This window comes from Grampus griseus (genome assembly GCF_964374135.1).
Source record: "Grampus griseus genome assembly, chromosome: 11".
Classification (NCBI taxonomy): Eukaryota; Metazoa; Chordata; class Mammalia; order Artiodactyla; family Delphinidae; genus Grampus; species Grampus griseus.
In genome coordinates, this window is record NC_139005.1 from 102,445,978 (window position 1) to 102,467,464 (window position 21,487).

Genomic DNA, 21,487 nt, shown 5'->3' on the forward strand with positions numbered 1-21,487 from the left:
ATCACACCACCACCACCACCACCCTGCCGCTTTCCCCCCTTGGTGTCCATACGTTTGTTCTCTACATCTGTGTCTCTGTTTCTGCCCTGCAGACTGGTTCATCTGTACCATTTTTCTAGGTTCCACATATATGCGTTAATATACAATATTTGTTTTTCTCTTTCTGACTTACTTCACTCTGTATGACAGTCTCTAGATTCATCCACGTCTCTACAAAGGACCCAGCTTCGTTCCTTTTTATGGCTGAGTAATATTCCATTGTATAGATGTATACCACATCTTCTATATCCATTCGTCTGTCGATGGGCATTTAGGTTGCTTCCGTGACCTGGCAATTGTAAATAGTGCTGCAGTGAACATTGGGGTGCATGTGTCTTTTTGAATTATGGTTTTCTCAGGGTATATGCCCAGTAGTGGGATTGCTGGGTCATATGGTAATTCTACTTTTAGTTTTTTAAGGAACCTCCATACTGTTCTCCATAGCAGCTGTATCAGTTTACATTCCCACCAATAGCACAAGAGGGTTCCCTTTTCTCCACACCCTCTCCAGCATTGGTTGTTTGTAGATTTTCTGGTGATGCCCGTTCTAACTGGTGTGAGGTGATACCTTATTGTAGTTTCGATTTGCATTTCTCTAATAGTGATGTTGAGCAGCTTTTCATGTGCTTCTTAGCCATCTGTATGTCTTCTTTGGAGGAATGTCTATTTAGGTCTTCTGCCCATTTTTGTTTTTGGGTTTTTTTTGTTGTTTTTTTTTAAATTTATTTATTTTTGACTGAGTTGGGTCTTGGTTGCTGCGCGCGGGCTTTCTCTAGTTGCGGCGAGCGGGGCAACGATGCAGTGTGCAGCCTTCTCACTGTGGTGGCTTCTCTTGTTGCAGAGCATGGGCTCTAGAGCGCAGGCCCAGTAGTTGTGGTACACTGGCTTAGTTGTTCTGCAGCATGTGGGATCTTCCCGGACCAGGACTTGAACCTGTGTCCCCTGCATTGGAAGGTGGATTCTTAACTACTGTGCCACCAGGGAAGTCCCTTCTGCCCATTTTTGGATTGGGTTTTTCGTTTTTTTAATATTGAGCTGCATGAGCTATTTATATATTTTGGAGATTAATCCTTTGTCTGTTGATTCATTTGCAAATATTTTTTCCCATTCTGAGGGTTGTTTTTTCATCCTGTTTGTAGTTTCCTTTGCTTTGCAAAAGCTTTTAAGTTTCATTAGGTCCCATTTGTTTATTTTTGTTTTCATTTCCATTACTCTAGGAGGTGGATCAAAAAAGATCTTGCTGTGATTTATGTCAAAGAGTGTTCTTCCTGTGTTTTCCTTTAAGAGTTTTATACTGTCCAGTCTTACAGTTAGGTCTCTAATCCGTTTTGAGTTTATTTTTGTGTATGGTGTTAGGGAGTGTTCTAATTTCATTCTTTTACATGTAGCTGTCCAGTTTTCCCAGCACTACTTATTTTTTTTTTATTTTTTGTGGTGCGTAGGCCTCTCACTGTTGTGGCCTCTCCCATTGCGGAGCACAGGCTCCGGACATGCAGGCTCAGCGGCCATGGCTCACGGGCCCAGCCGCTCCGCGGCATGTGGGATCTTCCCAGACCAGGGCACGAACCCGTGTCCCCTGCATCGGCAGGCAGACTCTCAACCACTGAGCCGCCAGGGAAGCCCCCAGCACTACTTATTGAAGAGACTGTCTTTTCTCCATTGTATATCCTTTCCTCCTTTGTCGTAGGTTAGTTGACCATAGGTGCATGGGTTTATCTCTGTTCCATTGATCTATATTTCTGTTTTTGTGCCAGTACCATATTGTCTTGATTACTGTAGCTTTGTAGTATAGTCTGAAGTAAGGGAGTCTGATTCCTCCAGCTCCGTTTTTTTCCCTCAAGACTGCTTTGGCTATTCAGGGTCTTTTGTGTCTTCATACGAATTTTAAGAATTTTTGTTCTAGTTATGTAAAAAATGCCATTGGTAATGTGATAGGGATTGCATTGAATCTGTAGATTGCTTTGGGTAGTGTAGTCATTTTCACAATATTGATTCTTCCAATCCAAGAACATGATATATCTCTCCATCTGTTGGTATCATCTTTATTTTCTTTCATCAGTGTCGTATAGTTTTCTGCATACAGGTCTTTTGTCTCCCTAGGTAGGTTTATTCCTAGGTATTTTATTCTTTTTGTTGCAATGGTAAATGGGAGTGTTTCCTTAATTTCTCTTTCAGATTTTTCATCATTAGTGTATAGGAATGCAAGAGATTTCTGTGCATTAATTTTGTATCCTGCAACTTTACCAAATTCATTGATTAGCTCTAGTAGTTTTCTGGTGGCATCTGTAGGATTCTCTATGTAGAGTATCATGTCATCTGAAAACAGTGGCAGTTTTACTTCTTTTCCAATTTGTATTCCTTTTATTTCTTTTTCTTCTCTGATTGCTGTGGCTAGGACTTGCAAAAGTATGTTGAATAATAGTGGTGAGACTGGGCATGCTTCTCTGGTTTCTGATCTTAGAGGAAATGCTTTCAGTTTTTCACCATTGAGAATGATGTTTGCTGTGGGTTTGTCGTATATGGCCTTTATGATGTTGAGGTAGGTTCCCTCTTTGCCCACTTTCTGGAGAGTTTTTTTTCATAAATGGGCGTTAAATTTTGTCAAAAGCTTTTTCTGCATCTATTGAGATGATCATATGGTTTTTATTCTTCAATTTGTTATTATGGTGTATCACGTTGATTGATTTGCGTTATATATATATTATATATGTTATATATATTATATATTATATATATTATAATATATATTATATATTATATATATTATATATATTATATATTATATATTATATATATTATATATATTATATATAATATATATTTTTTAATATAAATTTATTTTTTCATTTATTTAATTTTTGGCTGCATTGGGTCTTCGCTGCTGCATGCGGGCTTTCTCTAGTTGCAGTGAGCGGGGGCTACTCTTTGTTGTGGTGCACAGGCTTCTCATTATGGTGGCTTCTCTTGTTGCAGAGCACAGGCTCTAGGCGCGCAGGCTTCAGTAGTTGTGGCACACGGACTTCAGTAGTTGTGGCTCACAGGCTCTAGAGCGCAGGCTCAGTAGTTGTGGCGCATGGTCTTAGTTGCTCTGCGGCACGTGGGATCTTCCCGGACCAGGGACTGAACCTGCGTCCTCTGCATTGGCAGGCAGATACATAACCACTGCACCACCAGCGAAGTCTCTGTTGGAAGATTTTTAATCACAGTTTCAATTTCATTACTTGTGATTCGTCGGTTCCTATTTTCTATTTCTTCCTGGTTCAGTCTTGGAAGGTTATACCTTTCTAAGAATTTGTTCGTTTCTTCCAGGTTGTCCATTTTATTGGCATACAGTTGTTTGTAGTAATCTCTTATAATCCTTTGTATTTCTGCAGTGTCAGTTGTGATTTCTCCTTTTTCATTTCTAATTTTATTGATTTGAGTCCTCTCCCTCTTTTTCTTGATGAGTCTGGCTAATGGTTTATCAATTTTGTTTATCTTCTCAAAGAACCAGCTTTTAGTTTTATTGATCTTTGCTGTTGTTTTCTTGTTTTTATTTCATTTATTTCTGCTCTGATCTTTATGATTTCTATCCTTCTGCTAACTTTGGGTTTTGTTTGTTCTTCTTTCTCTAGTTCCTTTAGGTGTAATGTTAGATTGTTTGAGATTTTTCTTGTTTTTGAGGTAGGCTTGTATAGCTATAAACTTCCCTCTTAGAACTGCTTTTGCTTCATCCTGTAGGTTTTGGGTCGTTGTGTTTTCATTGTAATTTTTATCTAGGTATTTTGTGATTTCCTTTTTGATTTTTTCAGTGATTTCTTGGTTATTTAGTAACGTATTGTTTAGCCTGCACGTGTTTGTGTTTTTTACATTTTTTTCCCTGTAATTGATTTCTAATCTATAATGTTGTGGTCAGAAAAGATGCTTGATATGATTTCAATTTTCTTAAATTTACTGAGGCTTGATTTGTGACCCAAGATGTGATCTATTGAGAATGTTCCATGCACACTTGAGAAGAAAGTATAATCTGCGGTTTTTGGATGGGATGTCCTATAAATATCAATTAAATCTATCTGGTCTGTTGTGTCATTTAAAGCTGATGTTTCCTTATTGATTTTCTGTTTGGATGATCTGTCCATTGGTGTAAGTGAGGTGTTAAAAAGTCCCCCACTATTATTTTGTTACTGTCGATTTCCTCTTTTAGAGCTGTTAGCAATTGCCTTATGTATTGAGGTGCTCCTATGTTGGGTGCACATATATTTATAATTGTTATATCTTCTTCTTGGATTGATTCCTTGATCATTATGTAGTGTCCTTCCTTGTAACATTTTTTATTTTAAAGTCTATTTTATCTGATATGAGTATTGCTACTCCCGCTTTCTTTTGATTTCCATTTGCATGGAATGTCTTTTTCTGTCCCCTCACTTTCAGTCTGAATGTGTCCCTGGGTCTGAAGTGAGTCTCTTGTAGACAGCATATATATGGGTCTTGTTTTTGTATCCATTCAGCGAGCCTGTGTCTTTTGGTTGGAGCATTTAATCCATTCACGTTTAAGGTACTTATCGATATGTATGTTCCTTTTACCATTTTCTTAATGGTTTTGGGTTTGTTTTTGTAAGTCCTTTTCTTCTCTTGTGTTTCTCACTTAGAGAAGTTCCTTTAGCATTTGTTGTAGAGCTGGTTTGGTGGTGCTGAATTCTCTTAATTCTTGCTTGTCTGTAAAGCTTTTGATTTCTCCATGGAATCTGAATGAGATCCTTGCCGGGTAGAGTGATCTTGGTTGTAGGTTCCTTCCTTTCATCACTTTAAGTATATCATGCCACTTCCTTCTGGCTTGTAGAGTTTCTGCTGAGAAATCTGCTGTTAACCTTATGGGAGTTCCCTTGTATGTGATTTGTCATTTTTCCCTTGCTGCTTTCAATAATTTTTCTTTGTCTTTAATTTTTGCCAGTTTGATTACTATGTGTCTCGGCGTGTTTCTCCTTGGGTTTATCCTGTATGGGACTCTCTGTGCTTCCTGGACCTGGGTGGCTATTTCCTTTCCCATGTTAGGGAAGTTTTCGACTAAAATCTCTTCAAATATTTTCTCGGGTCCTTTCTCTCTCTCTTCTCCTTCTGGGACCCTATAATGTGAATGTTGTTGCGTTTAACGTTGTCCCAGAGGTCTCCTAGGCTGTCTTCGTCTCTTTTCATTCGTTTTTCTTCATTCTGTTCTATGGCAGTGAATTCCACCATTCTGTCTTCCAGCTCACTTATCCGTTTTTCTGCCTCAGTTATTCTGCTATCGAGTCCTTCTAGTGTATTTTTCATTTCAGTTATTGTGTTGTTCATCTGTTTGTTTGTTCTTTAATTCTTCTGGGTCTTTGTTAAACATTTCTTGCATCTTCTCGATCTTTGCCTCCATTCTTTTTCCGAGGTCCTGGATCATCTTCACTATCGTTATTCTGAATTCTTTTTCTGGCAGGTTGCCTATCTCCACTTCATTTAGTTGTTTTTCTGGGGTTTTATCTTGTTCCTTCATCTGGTACATAGCCCTCTGCCTTTTCATCTTGTCTGTCTTTCTGTGAATGTGGTTTTTGTTCACAGTCTGCAGGATTGTAGTTCTTCTTGCTTCTGCTGTCTGCCCTCTGGTGGATGAAGCTATCTGAGAGGCTTATGCAAGTTTCCTGATGGGAGGGACTGGTGGTGGGTAGAGCTGGCTGTTGCTTTGGTCGGCAGAACTCATTAAAACTTTAATCCACTTGTCTGCTGATGGGTGCGGCTGGGTTCCCTCCCTGTTGGTTGTTTGGCCTGAGGCGACCCAGCACTGGAGCCTACCTGGGCTCTTTCGTGGGGCTAATGGCAGACTCTGGGAGGTCTCACGCCAAGGAGTACTTCCCAGAACTTCTGCTGCCAGTGTCCTTGTCCTCACAGTGACACACAGCCACCCCCTGCCTCTGCAGGAGAACCTCTAACACTAGCAGGTAGGTCTGGTTCAGTCTCCTATGGGGTCACTGCTCCTTCTCCTGGGTCCCGAGGTGCACACTAGTTTGTGTGTGCTCTCCACTAGTGGAGTCTCTGTTTCTCCCAGTCCTGTCAAAGTCCTGCAGTCAAATCCCGCTAGGCTTCAAAGTCTGATTCTCTAGGAATTCCTCCTCCTGTTGCCGGACCGCCAGGTTGGGAAGCCTGACGTGGGGCTCAGAACCTTCACTCCAGTGGGTGGACTTCTGTGGTATAAATGTTCTCCAGTTTGTGAGTCACCCACCAGCAGTTATGGGATTTGATTTTATTGTGATTGCGCCCCTCCTACCGTCTCATTGTGGCTTCTTCTTTGTCTTTGGATGTAGGGTATCTTTTTTGGTGAGTTCCAGTGTCCTCCTGTTGATGATTGTTCAGCAGTTAGTTGTGATTCTGGTGTTCTTGTAAGAGGGTGTGAGAGCACGTCCTTCTACTCTGCCATCTTGAACCAGTCTCCGGCAGGCGGACTCTTAACCACTGCACCACCAGGGAAGCCCTACAGTATGTTTTTTTTGTTTTGTTTTGTTTTTTTGCGGTACGCGGGCCTCTCACTGTTGTGGCCTCTCCCATTGCAGAGCACAGGCTCCGGACGCGCAGGCTCTGCGGCCATGGCTCACGGGCCTAGCCGCTCCGTGGCCTGTGGGATCATCCTGGACCGGGGAACGAACCCATGTCCCTTGCATCAGCAGGCGGACTCTCAACCACTGCACCACCAGGGAAGCCCCCTACAGTATGTTTTTAAAAAAGTAATATTGAGGGACTTCCCTGGCAGTCCAGTGGTTAATAAGACTCTGCGCTTCCATTGCAGAAGGCACGGGTTCAATCCCTGGTGGGGGTACTAAGATCCCACATGCTGTGCGGCCAGAAAAAAAAATTAATAATAATAATAATATTGAGGTGTAATTTATATACAATAAATGGACCCATTTTATATTTGTGGTTCTGTGTATTTTGACAAATATACCACCACAATCAAGGTTTAGATCATTTGCATCACCCCCAAAACTCCATCCTGTCACTCCCTCGTGCTGCAGCCCTTGATCCTAAGCAACCACTAGTCTCTTTGTCACCATGGGTTCATTTTGCTTTGTTTAAAATTGCATATAAATGGAATCTTATAGTTTTACTTTTTTGTGTCCAGCTTCTTTTACTTACCACGTTTATTAGATTCATCTGTGTTTACAGATGTGCTTGTTCCTTTTTGCTGAGTGTATTCCATTGTAGGTACACCATCCTTTGTTTATCCTTTCACCTGTTGATGGATATTTGAGCTGTTTCCAGTGTTTGACTATTATGAATAAGGCAGCTGTGAACATTCAATTACAAGGAGTCTTTGTTTAGATTTATGATTTCATTACTCTAGGGTAATACCTCGGACTGGAATTACTGGGTCACACGGTAAGTATGCTTAACTTTATAACAAGCTGGCGAAGTGTTTTCCATCGTGGTCGTGCCATTTTATGGTGCTACTCACAGTGTATGGGAGTTTCAGTTCAGCATCCCCATCAGCACATGGTATTGAGAGCTTTTTAATTTTAGCCCTTCTAGTGGTGCCTTATTGTGGTTCTGATTTGCATTTCCTCGATAACAGTGTTGATCATCTTTTCATGTGCTTATTGGCTATTTGTATATCTTCTTTTACGAAGTGTCTGTCCAAATTTTTTGTCCATTTTGTTTAGTTAAGTATTTTTTTTAATTATTGCTTTTTAAAAGCTCATTACACGTTCTTGATAAGAATGCTTTGTCAGATATAGACAGCAAATACTTTTTTCCTGGTCTGTGACTTATCTGTTTATTTTCTTAATGGTATCATTCAAAATTGAAGTTTTCAGTTTTGATGAAATCCTGTTTATCAGTTTGTTTGTTTGTTTTTAATTTTTATTGGGCTATAGGGGATGGATTGGGAAATACCTCTGCAAGTTGTGCCCCGCTAGAGAAATGTCCCTTCTGATTTTCCTGGGAGGAGCTTTCGGAGCTTTTTCATTTTCTTGGAGCTGCTGCTCTTGCTGGCAGCAGCCTCTTCAGGTCTTCTTTTTCTTGGGGACACTCTTGTTTACTGGCTCTTCAGGGTCACTTACTGGTTCCTCTTTGGGGAAAGATTTCTTCCTTTTGGGAGGACTTCCACTGCCAGCTGTCTCTTCAGGATCACTACTACCCAGCTCCTCTGTGGAAGATTTCTTTTTCTTGGGTTTGGAGAAGGAGACAGATGGGTCTTCCATTCCATTCTCCTGAGGAGCCTCCTGGGGCTTTTGCTTTTGCCTCCTTTTGGGTCTTTCACTTGTCTCCTCACATTCCTCTGGGGTCTTACTGCTGTTCTCTGGAGATGCCAGGGCAATCGCAGCCAGCCGTTTGTTTTCCTTCTTCAAGCATTTCTTCTCCTGTTTCTCCAGCTTCCTAGTAATCCGGCAGCTGCTTCCTCTGCCTGAACTCCTCCTTCATGATATGCAGATTGTTTCGTGGAATCTCTCTAGTCTCACAGAAGGACAGCCACTCCTCAACTTGTTCTCGAAGCTTCTCCCCAAATACACTGGTGGGTACCTCAGAGAAGCAATCAGATTGTGAGGCAATACTGCATTTGCTTGCCAGGTATTAGGAGATGTGGCCAATGAAGGTAGAGTGGAAAATGAGTCCATATTTTGGGGTGTTACCCCTTGTCTTCAGGGCTCTGGAAACTTGATCCCTTTGCTGGGCCCAGAGAATCCCTCAGACACCAGGACTGGCTGTTTATAAGATTTTTTTTTTAGTTTGTCTTTTCTTGTATCTTATGTACCGCAAATTCACAAATCTTATTTTTAATTAAATTAATTAATTTATCTTTTTTTTTGTGGCTACGTCGGGTCTTAGTTGTGGCACGTGGGATCTTCGTTGAGGCATGCGGGATCTTTCAATTTTTATTTATTTATTTATGGCTGTGTTGGGTCTTCGTTTCTGTGCTAGGGCTTTCTCTAGTTGTGGCAAGCGGGGGCCACTCTTCATCGCGGTGCGCGGCCTCTCACTATCACCACCTCTCTTGTTGTGGAGCACAGGCTGCAGACGCGCAGGCTCAGTAATTGTGGCTCACGGGCCTAGCTGCTCTGCGGCAAGTGGGATCTTCCCAGACCAGGGCTCGAACTCATGTCCCCTGCATTGGCAGGCAGATTCTCAACCACTGTGCCACCAGGGAAGCCCGGGATCTTTCATTGAGGTGCGCGAACCCAATAGTTATGACGCGTGGGCGTAGTTGCCCCGTGGCATGTGGGATCTTAGTTCCCCGACCAGGGATCGACCCTGTGTCCCCTGCATTGGAAGGTGGGTTCTTTACCCCTGGACTGCCAGGGAAGTCCCCCCACATATTTTTTTCTTAAGTTTTCTTCTAAAAATTTTAGTGTCAGCTTTTATGGTTAAGCCTGTGATCCGTGTGTGATGTGAGGTAAGGGTTGAGGTCGTTTTACATATAGATATTCAGTTTTTCAGAATCATTTGTTGAAAAGGATTATACTTTCCCCATCAAACTGCTTTAGTACATTTATTGAAAGTCAGTTGACCATATATGTATTCATCTGTTTCTGGACTTATCTACTTTGTTCTGTTGAACCACTAGAACCACACTGTCTTGATTAATCTCACCTTACAGTAAGTCTTGAAATAGGTGGTGTTAGCACTCCAAGTTTGTTCTTCCTTTTCAAAATTGCTTTGGCTATTCTAGGTCTTTTTCCATATATATTTTAGTATCAAGTTGTCAATTTCTGTTTTTAAAAATCTGCTAGGATTTATTTGGGGTTGCATTGAATCGGTAGACCAGTTTAATGAAAACTGACATCTTAACAATATTACATTTTCTCATCCATGAACATAGTATATCTCTCCATTTATTTAAGTCTTCTTTAATTTCTCTCAGCAGCGTTTCATAGTTTTCAATGTGCAGATCTTTTTTTAAAAATAAATTTATTTATTTATTTTTGGCTGTGTTGGGTCTTTGTTTCTGTGCTTGGGATTTTTCTAGTTGTGGTGAGTGAGGGCCACTCTTTGTTGTTGCATGGGGGCTTCTCACTGTGGTGGCTTCTCTTGTTGCGGAGCATGGGCTCTAGAGGTGTGCGGGCTTTAGTAGTTGTGGCATGCAGGCTAAGTAGTTGTGGCTTGCGGGCTCTAGAGCACAGGCTCAGTAGTTGTGGCACACGGGCTTAGTTGCTCCGTGGCATGTGGGATCTTCCCAAACCAGGTATTGAACTCACGTCCCCTGCATTGGCAGGCAGATTCTTAACCAGTGCGCCACCAGGAAAGTCCCTCAGTGTGCAGATCTTGCGCATATTTTATTAAATTATCCTGAAGTATTTCATGTTTTTCAATGTTGTTAGCAGAAGTTAAATATTTTTTATTTACCAATTTTTATTGCTGGTATATAGAGATACAATTACTTTTTGGATATTGACCTTGTAACTGGTAAGCTAGCTGTTCACTGTCATTAATTCTTGTAGCTCTTTTCCGTATAGATTTCTTAGGCATTTCTGCTTACACAATCATATTATTTGTTAGTAAAGAAAATTTTACTTATTCTGTATGTGTTTTATTTCTTTTTCTTGTCTTATAGTACTACCTGGGACCTTCACTACAATCTTGAATACAAGTGCTTAGAGTTTGTTGTTCCAATCTTAGGAGGAAAGCATTCAGTCTTTTCAGCATTAAGTGTGCTGATAGCTGTAGGTTTTTTAGTAGATACCCTTCATCAGGTTCAGGAAGTTCCCTTCTATTCCTCATTTATTGAGAGTGTCATGAGTGTCCTCATTTATTGAGAGTGTCATGTTGTATTTTTTTCAAATTACTCAAACCCAACCATATTACATGTAAATGATCTAAATATTTTAATTAAAAGGCAGAGAATAACAGAATAACAAAGCAAGATCTTATCAGTCTTTGCTGTTTAAAAAGAAACACTTTATTTTTTTATTTTTTTTAATTAAGAACTTTATTGAAGTATCATTGACAAATAAAAATTGTACATATTTAAGGTGTACAACATGATGCTTATATATATATATACATCATGAAATAATTACCACCATTAAGCTACTTAGCATACTGTCTTGATTTTCATTCTATTTGTCTGGCTATTCTTAGTCTGTATTCTTTGCTCAGGACCACTATTAGGCCTTAAAATATTTTAGCTTCACAGATACTATTTTCTTCTCATCCTATATCTTTTCTCTACAATCTCATGGCTTCATTTATTCTCTGTGGCTTCATTTATTTCTCCACCTCAAACTGTTTCCCTGAGTTTACCATGCATACATCCAATTGCCTACATGCCATATTTTCTTAGATCTTTCAAATTAATATCAAGCTTGTGTACAAAGTCAAAGAAGTTAATGAAGTTAATGATTTTCACTGCAAACATGTGAATGATGCCTTGTGAAATTGTGCAATGCAATGATCTTTTAAGATTCCTATATCTGTGAACGTCTCCAGCTATGTATGCAGTCAAGAACCAAAATTAATCCTTGACCTTTTTTCTCCCACATCCAGTTAGTCATTGAGTTCTGCCCCTGTATCATATATTTACATAGCTCTCTATACCTGTTGTACCTAAAATTTTAAATACTTTATAACTGATTATATATTTGCGTGATTATATAATCATTATGAAACTCCCGTAGTAGGCTGAATTTTCCATGAAGTCATAGACTGTATTTGTTTTGCTCACTGTTATAACCCCTGTATATAATGCAGTTCTGGCTTATAATAGGTGCTAAATACGTGCTTTTCAATGAAGTAACAAAGCATATGAGTAAAATTAAATATTTTATAAAATATTGTCTCAAGTCTTTTTTAGAATTATGTGACTCTTTTGAGGATCATACTTTTTTTTAAATGGAATTTTATTTATTTTTTTATGCAGCAGGTTCTTATTAGTCATCCACATCATACGCATCAGTGTATACATGTCAATCCTAATCTCCCAATTCATCACACCACTTTAAATATAAAAATACAGGGGGCTTCCCAGGTGGCGCAGTGGTTGAGAGTCTGCCTGCCGATGCAGGGGACGCGGGTTCATGCCCCGGTCCGGGAAGATCCCACATGCCGCGGAGCGGCTGGGCCCGTGAGCCGTGGCCGCTGAGCCTGCGCGTCCAGAGCCTGCGCTCCACAACAGGAGAGGCCACAACAGTGGGAGGCCCGCGTACCGTAAAAAATATATATATATAAATGTAAATATATATATATGTATATATAAATACAAATAGTTTGACAGTAAAAGGATGTTAAAGGATATAGCAAATATAAAGCACAAGAATGGTATGCTGTAATAGTGTCAGACAAGGCAGACTTCAAGATACCCTATATTCACTTCAAGACACTCACCCACTCTCACTGAAAACAGGGCGCATAGGAGCCACCTCTAGCTGCCATGTCTGGCAAGTTCTTGTTTGGAAACAAAGCCTTGGCTAGGTGGGGGTCCTCCCTCTGGTTCCCCTCTTTCCCTGGATTGTATGTTATCCAAGCACATGAGTCATTCTGTAGGGCCTTAGGAGAGAGGGCACCTGATGTGTGTGTGGGGACATCCATCTTTTCCTGAAGGTACACCTAGTAATCATTATTTCTGGTCCCCCAGAGTCTGTAACTAACACTGGCAAATACCCATATGCACTCCTCAAGAGAGAAATGAAGATATTAGGACCTAGATGGAAACTGAGTGCAGGTCAGCTTGTGGAGTCCCTTGCACTGCAAGTCCAAGCGGCCCCACCTCTGAGTCTGGTGGAGCAGGTGGGATTTTGTCAGTGAAGGGACTGAGCACAGGAGTGTGTGCAGAAGGGCAAAGGCAGAGAGTGCGGTGTGTGTGAGAAGAGAGACACGGCATCCCTGGGGTCGGGGAGGCAGCGGGAAGTGCCCAGAGGACCTGGAGGCACGTTGGGAGAGGCGGCCTGGTGAGCAGTGGGCATTTGGGGCTAGCACAGGCTTTAAACCACCGTGAGAGGGACGTGAAGACGTGTGTCTGTGTTTTGGGAAAGTGAGTTTGACGCGGCAAAGACAAGAGGCTGTGGAGGCTGTGGCTGGACAGCTGAGGGGCCTGTGTCCGGGACTCCTGGGCAGCTGGGCTTCATGCACAGACACACTGGGGCTCACGTCACGTGAAAAGTCCTTTTCTCTTCTAAATAAAACTATTAGGTAAGTCCCATCTGCTATCACCATGATTTTGCACGTAGTGATCTGTGTAACATTGGAAAGGTAATCTCAAGATACAGGTGTAACTTTGTTGAAGATGCAGGCTTTATGTTTTTCATTTTGTATCCAACAGCGAAAACTTTGTTGCAAACCAACCTAGGCCCACAGACTGACATATGAGACTCACTGAGTGCTTCAGGCCTTGTAGAGTCCAGGCAAAGGCAGCAGGAGCCCGCAGAGGGTGTTGTGGGGTGCAGGGGAAGGGGTGGGTGGATCGAGAGTCCTTAAGTGGCGTGACAGGACCTAGGACTCAGTGTGTGCATGTGAGGGAGGTGGGGGCCTCAGGGACAGCCCTGGCTTACTCAGCAAGGTGATGCAAGGAGACGAGGGGCCGAGTAGGTGGGGATGGCAGAGGGGCGGAGGGACGAGCAGAGGGAGCTGTCCTGAGCGTGGCTTGTTGAGGTTTGTGCTGGGAGCTGCTCTGTGTCCTGTAAGGGATGGCCAGGCGGGTGCGGCCACGAGAGGAGGTGCAGGAGGGACAGGGAGGCAGAGCTCGTTACACTCCCGGGTCCTGGAGGCCAGAGGCACCGACCGCACGAGGGCCACGTGCAGGAAGCCCGAGGGGGGCCAGAGGCAGAAGGGGGAGGAGCCAGGGCAGAGCCGAGGCTGCAGCTTTTATTGGGCTTTCCGCTCCGAAGGCAAGGCTGGACAGGGTGAACAGCCTCGGGTCAGCTTGCTTGGATGATCTCGGCGGGCTCTAAGCCATATGGGTGGCTCCTGGTTGCCTGGCCCCTGGCCCTGGGATAATGAAGGCAGTGGAACGTAGTCCCCTGGGTGTGTGTGGGCCCACAGAGGAGGAGGGCTCCAGCGGGTCAGCCTGCAGGTCACAGGAGTGCTCCTGAGAGCCCTTTGCCATCTCTAGGAGTTGGCCGCCCAGGAGGGGCAGTGTCTCCTCAATCAGAAAGTTTTTTAAAGATGTCAAAACATAATATACAGAAAATTAAAAATATATATGGTACGGAGACGTCTGGGGAGAGATGCCCAGTGTTCACTGAGGAGGGGCTGGACGCTGGGGAGGAGGGTTGTGAGCCTCGCTGTTTGGGTGGAGGGGCATCCCCCGTCGGACATGTGGGCGACCGGCATGTGTTGGCCTCAGAGCCCAGGGGCTAGTGGCGGGAGCCCCGGGGGCCCCCACGGGAGGACAGGAAGCTGAGCTGTCCTGCCGTACATGGGGGAGTGCCCCCTGCAGCCCGGGCCCCGTTATGGGTGGACTTCGGGACCTGGGTGCGGGGGTTGCTGAGGCGGGTTCGCACCTGGTGGCAGTGACCCTCTTGTCTGCTCGCAGCTCTGTGGCCGTCACCATGTTCTGGAAGTTTGACTTGAGCACCACGTCCCACGTCGACAAGCTGCTGGATAAGGAGGACGTGACGCTGCGAGAGTTAATGGATGAAGATGACATCTTGCAGGAGTGCAAGGCCCAGAACCGGAAGCTGCTGGACTTCCTGTGCAGGCAGCAGAGCATGGAGGAGCTGGTGAGCCTCGTCACACAGGACCCGGCCCTGGGCGTGGAAGAGAAGGTCCGCTTCAAGTACGTACCGCGGCGCTGGGTGGCCTGGCGCTGGGCAGCGTGCAGGGTGGCAGCGGGCAGGGCTTGAGGACGGTCAGAGCCGGGCTTTCTGACAGGGTGGCTGACCGTAAACGTTTGCCCCGCCTGACATGCGAGAAGGCCCCTCCGGTGGGCTTTGCTTCTGTGATGTTGAAGATTTGGGGATCTCCTGTGTGTGATTCCTCACTCTGGATTATAGCGAGCTGCACCGTGTTGGAGTGTTTTGGGTGAATATGTGCTGAAGAAAGGCTGAGCTCTGACAGACCGATGGGTGCAGCCTTGGCCTGACTGGTGAAACAGCCAGTCCCCAGAGACAGGCGGCATCTGACTGCTCGACCGTGGGGTCTTGGGCCTGGAGGACATATTTTGTGTCATTAGTGATCCTGACCGTTCTCAGAGTTTTTCCTAAAATGTTCCATTCAACAGTCGGCTGGGATGTTAGGGGACAACAAAAGGGACAGGGCAAGGACTTAGGACAAGGGTTGGAGTGAGGACAGAGTGTGAATGGGTGGGGCCTCAGGTGACAGGAAGGACAGCAGAGCTGGCCTCTGGCTCTGAGGGTGCCTCTCTGGGCCCGAGCAGGCTCTGGGAAGCGGGGGAGCTGAGGCTAGTGATGCAGAGGGATTCAGGGCAGACAGGGTGCCCTCAGCTGCGCACGTGTCCCACAGGGAGTCGGCGTGTGGTGGTAAAGTCTTAGTTGGGAAACTACGGCCTGAGGTCAGATTCTGTTTTTGTGAGGCCTGCAAGCTGAGAATGGCTTTACATTTTTAAATGGAAAAAATAGAAAAATAATAATATCACATGAAAATGACAAAATTCACATTTCCTTGTCCGTCATTTTCACTGGAAAGTCTTGTTGGACACATCCATGACCCGTTGGCCGTGACAACACAGGCGTTCTAAAATATTGACTCTCTGGCCCTTTACTTTTTACAGAAAGTCTTTGATGACTTAGGAGGCAAGTAAAGAAGGACGGGGTGATGGGGAGTAGTGCTGCAGTCGTGGTGGTCCACCGCGCCCCTCTGACAGGGAGGCAGCCGGCGCTGGAAGAGGAGAGCTCTGCAAAGAGGCGGGGGCTTGCTTGTTGGGGAGCCAGGGGATTGGGGCCATGGTGATCACCTGTGATAGATCAGAGGCCATCGTCCCTGAGATGTGCCTGGTCAGCGCCTCTTATCTCAGCATCGCCATTAGTGGGCCCCATTCCTTTCACTCTCTCACTCCCAAATGTGTCCTGTTGCTGACCCGTCGAGGGTCTCCCTGTCTGGAGGGTGTTGGCGACAGTGTGACGGGGAGAAGGGCTGGGGCAGCATGTTGTGGTTCTGGGTAGAGGGGTCCCAGCGTGGCATCAGTGAGCCAGGAGAGCTTTATAGTCAGAGTTTGGGAGAGGTTAGCAGTGGGTGAGTACAAACAAAGCAAACAAGGCAGTGAGAATACCTTTAACTCTGAGGGAAGGGTGCATGTAAGTAAGCAAATAGAACAGTGATTGCATGTTCATACAGAGGGCCACACTGGACATGGATTTAACTAATTGTGGTATAATTTTATAGAGAGAGGGGGAAAGGGCAGTGGGGCGGCAGGGCAGGGTGGCGTGAGGTGTGCGAGCTACATCTTCACCTTCCACCATAGGAGGTCAATTTGTAATACCTAAAATTGCTAGATGAAGAAGTGTACTTGTATTTTATTTGGAAACATGGACGTCAGTAATACAGAAAATGCCAGGAGACTGTGGTGACTGTCTCAGGAGTGGGATGTGGGAGTGGGAAAGGAGGGGGGCTGCCCTTCCTCACGAGCCCTGTCATACAGAGTCTTAAAAGCATTTGTGTGTATCACCTGTTTTTGGTTTTTGTTTTGTTTGTTTTAATATTTATTTATTTACGTGGCTGCTCTGAGTCTTAGTTGTGGCACACAGGATCTAGTTCCCTGACCAGGGATTGAACCCAGGCCCCCTGCATTGGGAGCGTGGAGTCTTAACCACTGGGCCACCAGGGAAGTCCCCATATCACCTGTTAAAAAAAGTAAAAAGCCTTTAATTTAAAAAGTAATTTTAGGGCTTCCCTGGTGGCGCAGTGGTTGAGAGTCCGCCTGCCAATGCAGGGGACACGGGTTCGTGCCCCAGTCCGGGAGGATCCCACATGCCGCGGAGCGGCTGGGCCCATGAGCCATGGCCGCTGAGCCTGCACGTCTGGAGCCTGTGCTCCGCAACGGGAGGGGCCACAGCAGTGAGAGGCCCGCGTACCGCAAATAAATAAATAAATTAATTAAATAAAAGGTAATTTTAAAATTAACTTGCTTTTATTAAAAATTTATTTGCTTTTAATTAAAATTAAATCAAAACGTCCTTTTTGAGAAGAGGAATAGGCTGGGTAGATGGATGAGGTAGTAGCTGAAGGAAGAAGTGGAGTCAAGATCATTTTTTTAAAGATGCGAAAGATACAGATAGGCCCTGTTTCAGGCTTTGAGCCGTAGGTCTCCGTCGAGCTGCTCAGCTCAGCCCTCGGAGCGTGTGGCAGCAGCAGGTGACACAGTGGAGAGTGCGGAGCCAGTGCCTGCGCTGCTCTGCCTCTGGATGGCCGCCCCAGGCCACCTGGGCAGGGCGACAGCACCTCCTCCAGCCGCCTTTGTGCCTCTGCAGCCCAGCTGCTGTGGCTTCACCCTCGTGGCTGCAGGCTGGTTACGGAGAGACCCTTCCCGAGAGCAGGGAGTGTGCCCGAGCCACACGGGTCCAGAGGAGCTGCCCTGAGTGGTTAGCTGTTCTGCTAAAGCCAGAAGCTGCTCCATGCAGGTGAGACCTCTGTGGAGCAGCCCTGGGCCGGGAGCTGGCCACCTGGTCCAGCCTGAGAACCCTGAGGATGCTTCTGGCCTCTTTCTTGAGATTCCTGTGCACTTTGCAGAGTTCTGGACCATTTGAGAAATAAGACAGAAAAGCCAGCAGATGGACTCCAAGTTACCACTTCTGTTCCTCATGCTGGTGGTGTGGGGGGATGTTTTAGCTCTGAGTGGAGGGCTTCCTCTTTCCAAACCAGAGTTAGAACTGCTCACCCAGCGGGAAGCAGGGCTAGGTCAGGGCAGGACCCCAGGAAGGACCCCACCCCCACCCCCACCAAATAACCCTGCCTGCCACACTAAGGGGCAGAGCAGAGAGGACGGCTGAGCCCAGTTGCCCAGCTGAGCCCCTGGGGAGCAGCAGGGCAGGGCCCAGAGGGAGGCATGAAGCGGGGGAGAGGGAATGAATCCCTGCCGTTACGGTTCCTGGACTCTCCCATCCTCGCTCTGATAATTCCTGAGTCCACCTTCCGTGCTCCAGGATTTTGTCTTCCTCTTTTTTGTCTCCTTCCCCTGGCAAATCCTATTCTCTGGCAGCTTCCTGAGGAGGTCTGCATGGGGGGCAAGGTTGGGGTGCAGCCTGAGTGCATCGTTCTCTTTCCTGCTGGCTGTAAGCTCCCTCTGGTTTCCAGTCAGACTGGACATGCGTCTCCTGAAATTTTGAAGACTCCATAGGTGTCTTCGTCAACTGAAAGAAAAAAAAACGCACAGCCTAAAAGCTGAGAATAATGTTTTATTTGGCGGAATTTCTAAGGCTTCAAGCCCTGGAGACAGGACTCTCAGCTCGCTCTGAGGGACAGCTCTAAAGAGTGAGGGAGGGGCCAGGATATATAGGAGTTTTTGCAACAAAGACCAGGTAGTCGGGACTTCAAAAGTTTACTGTTCATTAAAGAAAACCAGACATCTTAAGTTAATTTAGCACTTTTCTGTGTATGGAAAGATGCAAGGGTCTGGGCTCGGGACTTCCCTGGTTGGTGGTGCAGTGGTTTGGAATCTGCCTGCCAATGCAGGGGACACTTGTTTGAGCCCTGGTCCGGGAAGATCCCACATGCCGCGAAGCAACTAAGCCCGTGCGCCACAACTACTGAGCCTGCACTCTAGAGCCCGCAAGCCACAACTACTGAGCCTGCATGCCTAGAGCCCATGCTCCGCAACAAGAGAAGCCACCACAATGAGAAGCCCGCGCACCGCAACGAAGAGTAGCCCCCGCTCGCCGCAACTAGAGAAAGCCTGTGCGCAGCAACGAAGACCCAACGTAGCCAAGAAAAAAAAGGAGTCTGGGCTCACTGAAATCATTCCTTTGGTCTGCACCTCAGCTGTCTAGGGCCAGGATCCTGTGCTTTTCCCATCCTTGAGGGTGGCTGCTGTGGCTGAGCTGCTTTTCTCTCTCCCGGGTTCTCTCAGGGCTCACGGGGCAGGGCGGCCGGGGAGGCTCTAGTAGCTTGATGGCTGCAGCACCCTTTGTTTACTGACAGGGCAGCAGCATTTTTCGTTCACATCTTCTAGTTCCTAGTTCCAGCCCTGCTGCTGACGCGTCTGATGCCACAGGTGTGCAGCTTTCCTTAGGGGCATTTTAGGGCCTTTTCTAATCCTGTTGCTCTGGAATTTCCCAGTAATGTAACTTTATCCCCTGGGTTAAGGTAGGGGAATCTCAGAAGCAGGACCAATCATCCAGGAGAGTTTTATAGTCAAAGAGTTTGGGAGAAATTAGTAGTAAATAAGTATAAAACTAAGCAAACAAAACAAGGAGGAGGGGCTGGGAGTCTCACTGCACTGACCCTCCACCTGCCTGGTGGGCGCTGTCTCCATCCAGGCCTCTCTGAGTGCTACAGAGCGCAAGTGTGTGTGCCCAAAGCACAGTGAGGCCAGACAAACCGAAACGCCAGAGTTTGGAGCACAGAAAGGTTTTTTATTGCAGGGACCTGCAGGGAGAATGGGTGATTCATGCTCAAAACCCCCAAACTTGGGCTTCCCTGGGGGCGCAGTGGTTGAGAGTCCGCCTGCCGATGCAGGGGACACGGGTTCGTGCCCCGGTCCGGGAAGATCCCACATGCCGCGGAGCGGCTGGGCCTGTGAGCCATGGCCGCTGAGCCTGCGCGTCCGGAGCCTGTGCTCCACAATGGGAGAGGCCCGCGTACCGCAAACAAACAAACAAAAAACACCCCAAACTCCCCAATTTCAGGGGAGAAGTTTTATAGGGAAAATTTGGGGTGAGGGCTGCGGAGTATGTGGCTGTCTTCTCGTTGGCTGGCAGTCAGGTAACAGAGCAGATGCTCCAGGGATCTTGGGTTCAGCCTGAAGTTACTGTCCTCCTGGATGGAGGCCTTGGTTCTGCTGAAGGGCTCACAGATACTGTTATGTGTATCCCTCGAGGAGGAACCAGGACCTGCACCATTGGTTCTTGGCTGCCCCTCCCTTGTTTCTTCAGCCCTCCCTTCCCTGATTAGTAACTGTTTGAACCTGCCCTTTGGAACGTGCGGAATGTCAGGGAGGCTGAATGAAGCCTATTTCCTACCAACACGAAATAGTGGACACAGAAAGGCTTTCATGCCCTGGAGGGCTCCACAGGGTCCTTCTGGGTTTCTTGAGCTGTGTGTCTGGTTGCCCACCCTCCTCCCCCAGGACCCTGAGACACAGACCTGCCTCATGCGCCTGGCCTGCTTCCCTGGCCGCCACCCTCTAGGTTCATTCCGCGGAGTTTCTACCTCTCTTGTCTTTTCTTCCTTGCATTATGGCCACAAACCTCTATGTTCCGTCTGCCGTGTTTAACTGGGATGGCTATTTCCTGCATAAATTATATAAATTATTAGAGCAGTACCTGTTTTTCTGAAGAGTAATTATAAAATACTGATAGAGATCTCAGTCCCTCCACCTAGATGCAACCTTGTCTAAGTACAACAGCGCCTTGTGGCTCAGCTTGCCATACACATGCACAATTCGTGTGTGTGCGCGTGCGCACACGCAGAGACTGGATGGGAGCCTTTCCGTGTGCTCTGGAAAAGCTTCTGTGCCTTTCTCTGGGGCATGCTTCTCCCTTGTTGCTTGGTGAGTCTTGTCTTGTTGTTTGGAGTCTGGTGGGTACCTCTCCGCCCGTGTCCTGTGGGGCCTCGTGCCGGCCTTGGGTGCTGCACTCCGAGCAGGCTCTCTGGCCTCTGCCCCTTGCGGCCCTGCACTGTCTGCTGTGCTGGTCACTGTGGGCCACGTCCACGGTACGGAGCTGCCCCATCTCATCCTCGCCTCGACCCCGTGAGCTGGGCGCTGGCCACACCTCGTCTGGGCCCCTCTGTGTGGATCGGGCGTTCGCTCATACCCGGCTGCCCGCTTGGCTTCAGAAGGCCCTCTTCTCTGGGTGACGGGGAGCACCCACCCCACAGCCAGGCTGAGCTCCTGTCCCCTGCCCTCCATGCTGGGCCGGCCGCCAGGCCCTAGCTGACCGCAGTGACCACCTGGGGTTAGGCCCTTGCTGGGGCCGTGTGGGTGGCTACCAGGAGCCGTAGGGTCACAGTGGCTGACCTTGACCCCGGGCTTACTGTGCGCCAGACGCTGCTACTCTGCTTTATACGCAGCCTCGTGGGGAAGGCGGACACTCAGACCTACATGTTCAGAGAAAGCAGCCTAGACACAGAAACGTTAGGTAAGGTGCCTGAGGCTGCACAGCATGTCCCGTGTAGCTTGGTGCCAGGTGTGCTCCAGGGCAGTCAGCCCCACAGGATGCTCCCGCCAGGTTCCTGCCTGCTCTGGCCCTGGGCACCCTCACCTGTGTTCCCAGATGTGCTGAGTGTGGCACCAGGCATTGTCACTGCACTGCTATGGTGGGCTCTGTCCTGGATGCAGCAGGACATTGGGTAGGCCTGTCCCAGGACCACAGCAGTGACCCCATGTCTGTCAGAGGGTCAGGCAGGGAGC

General features: G+C 46.7%; 1 protein-coding gene across 5 annotated transcripts in view; it reads left to right on the forward strand.

Annotated features, from left to right (window-relative positions):
* Positions 1-21,487, forward strand: part of PPP6R2 (protein phosphatase 6 regulatory subunit 2) — an 84,826-nt gene that overhangs the window by 29,704 nt on the left and 33,635 nt on the right. For all 5 annotated transcript variants that reach the window (XM_082665758.1, XM_082665760.1, XM_082665759.1 and 2 more), the window contains one exon: positions 14,498-14,740. In XM_082665758.1, coding sequence (XP_082521884.1) covers positions 14,514-14,740 — 227 coding nt within the window. In that variant the 5' untranslated portion in view covers positions 14,498-14,513. The remainder of the gene's footprint in view (positions 1-14,497; positions 14,741-21,487) is intronic.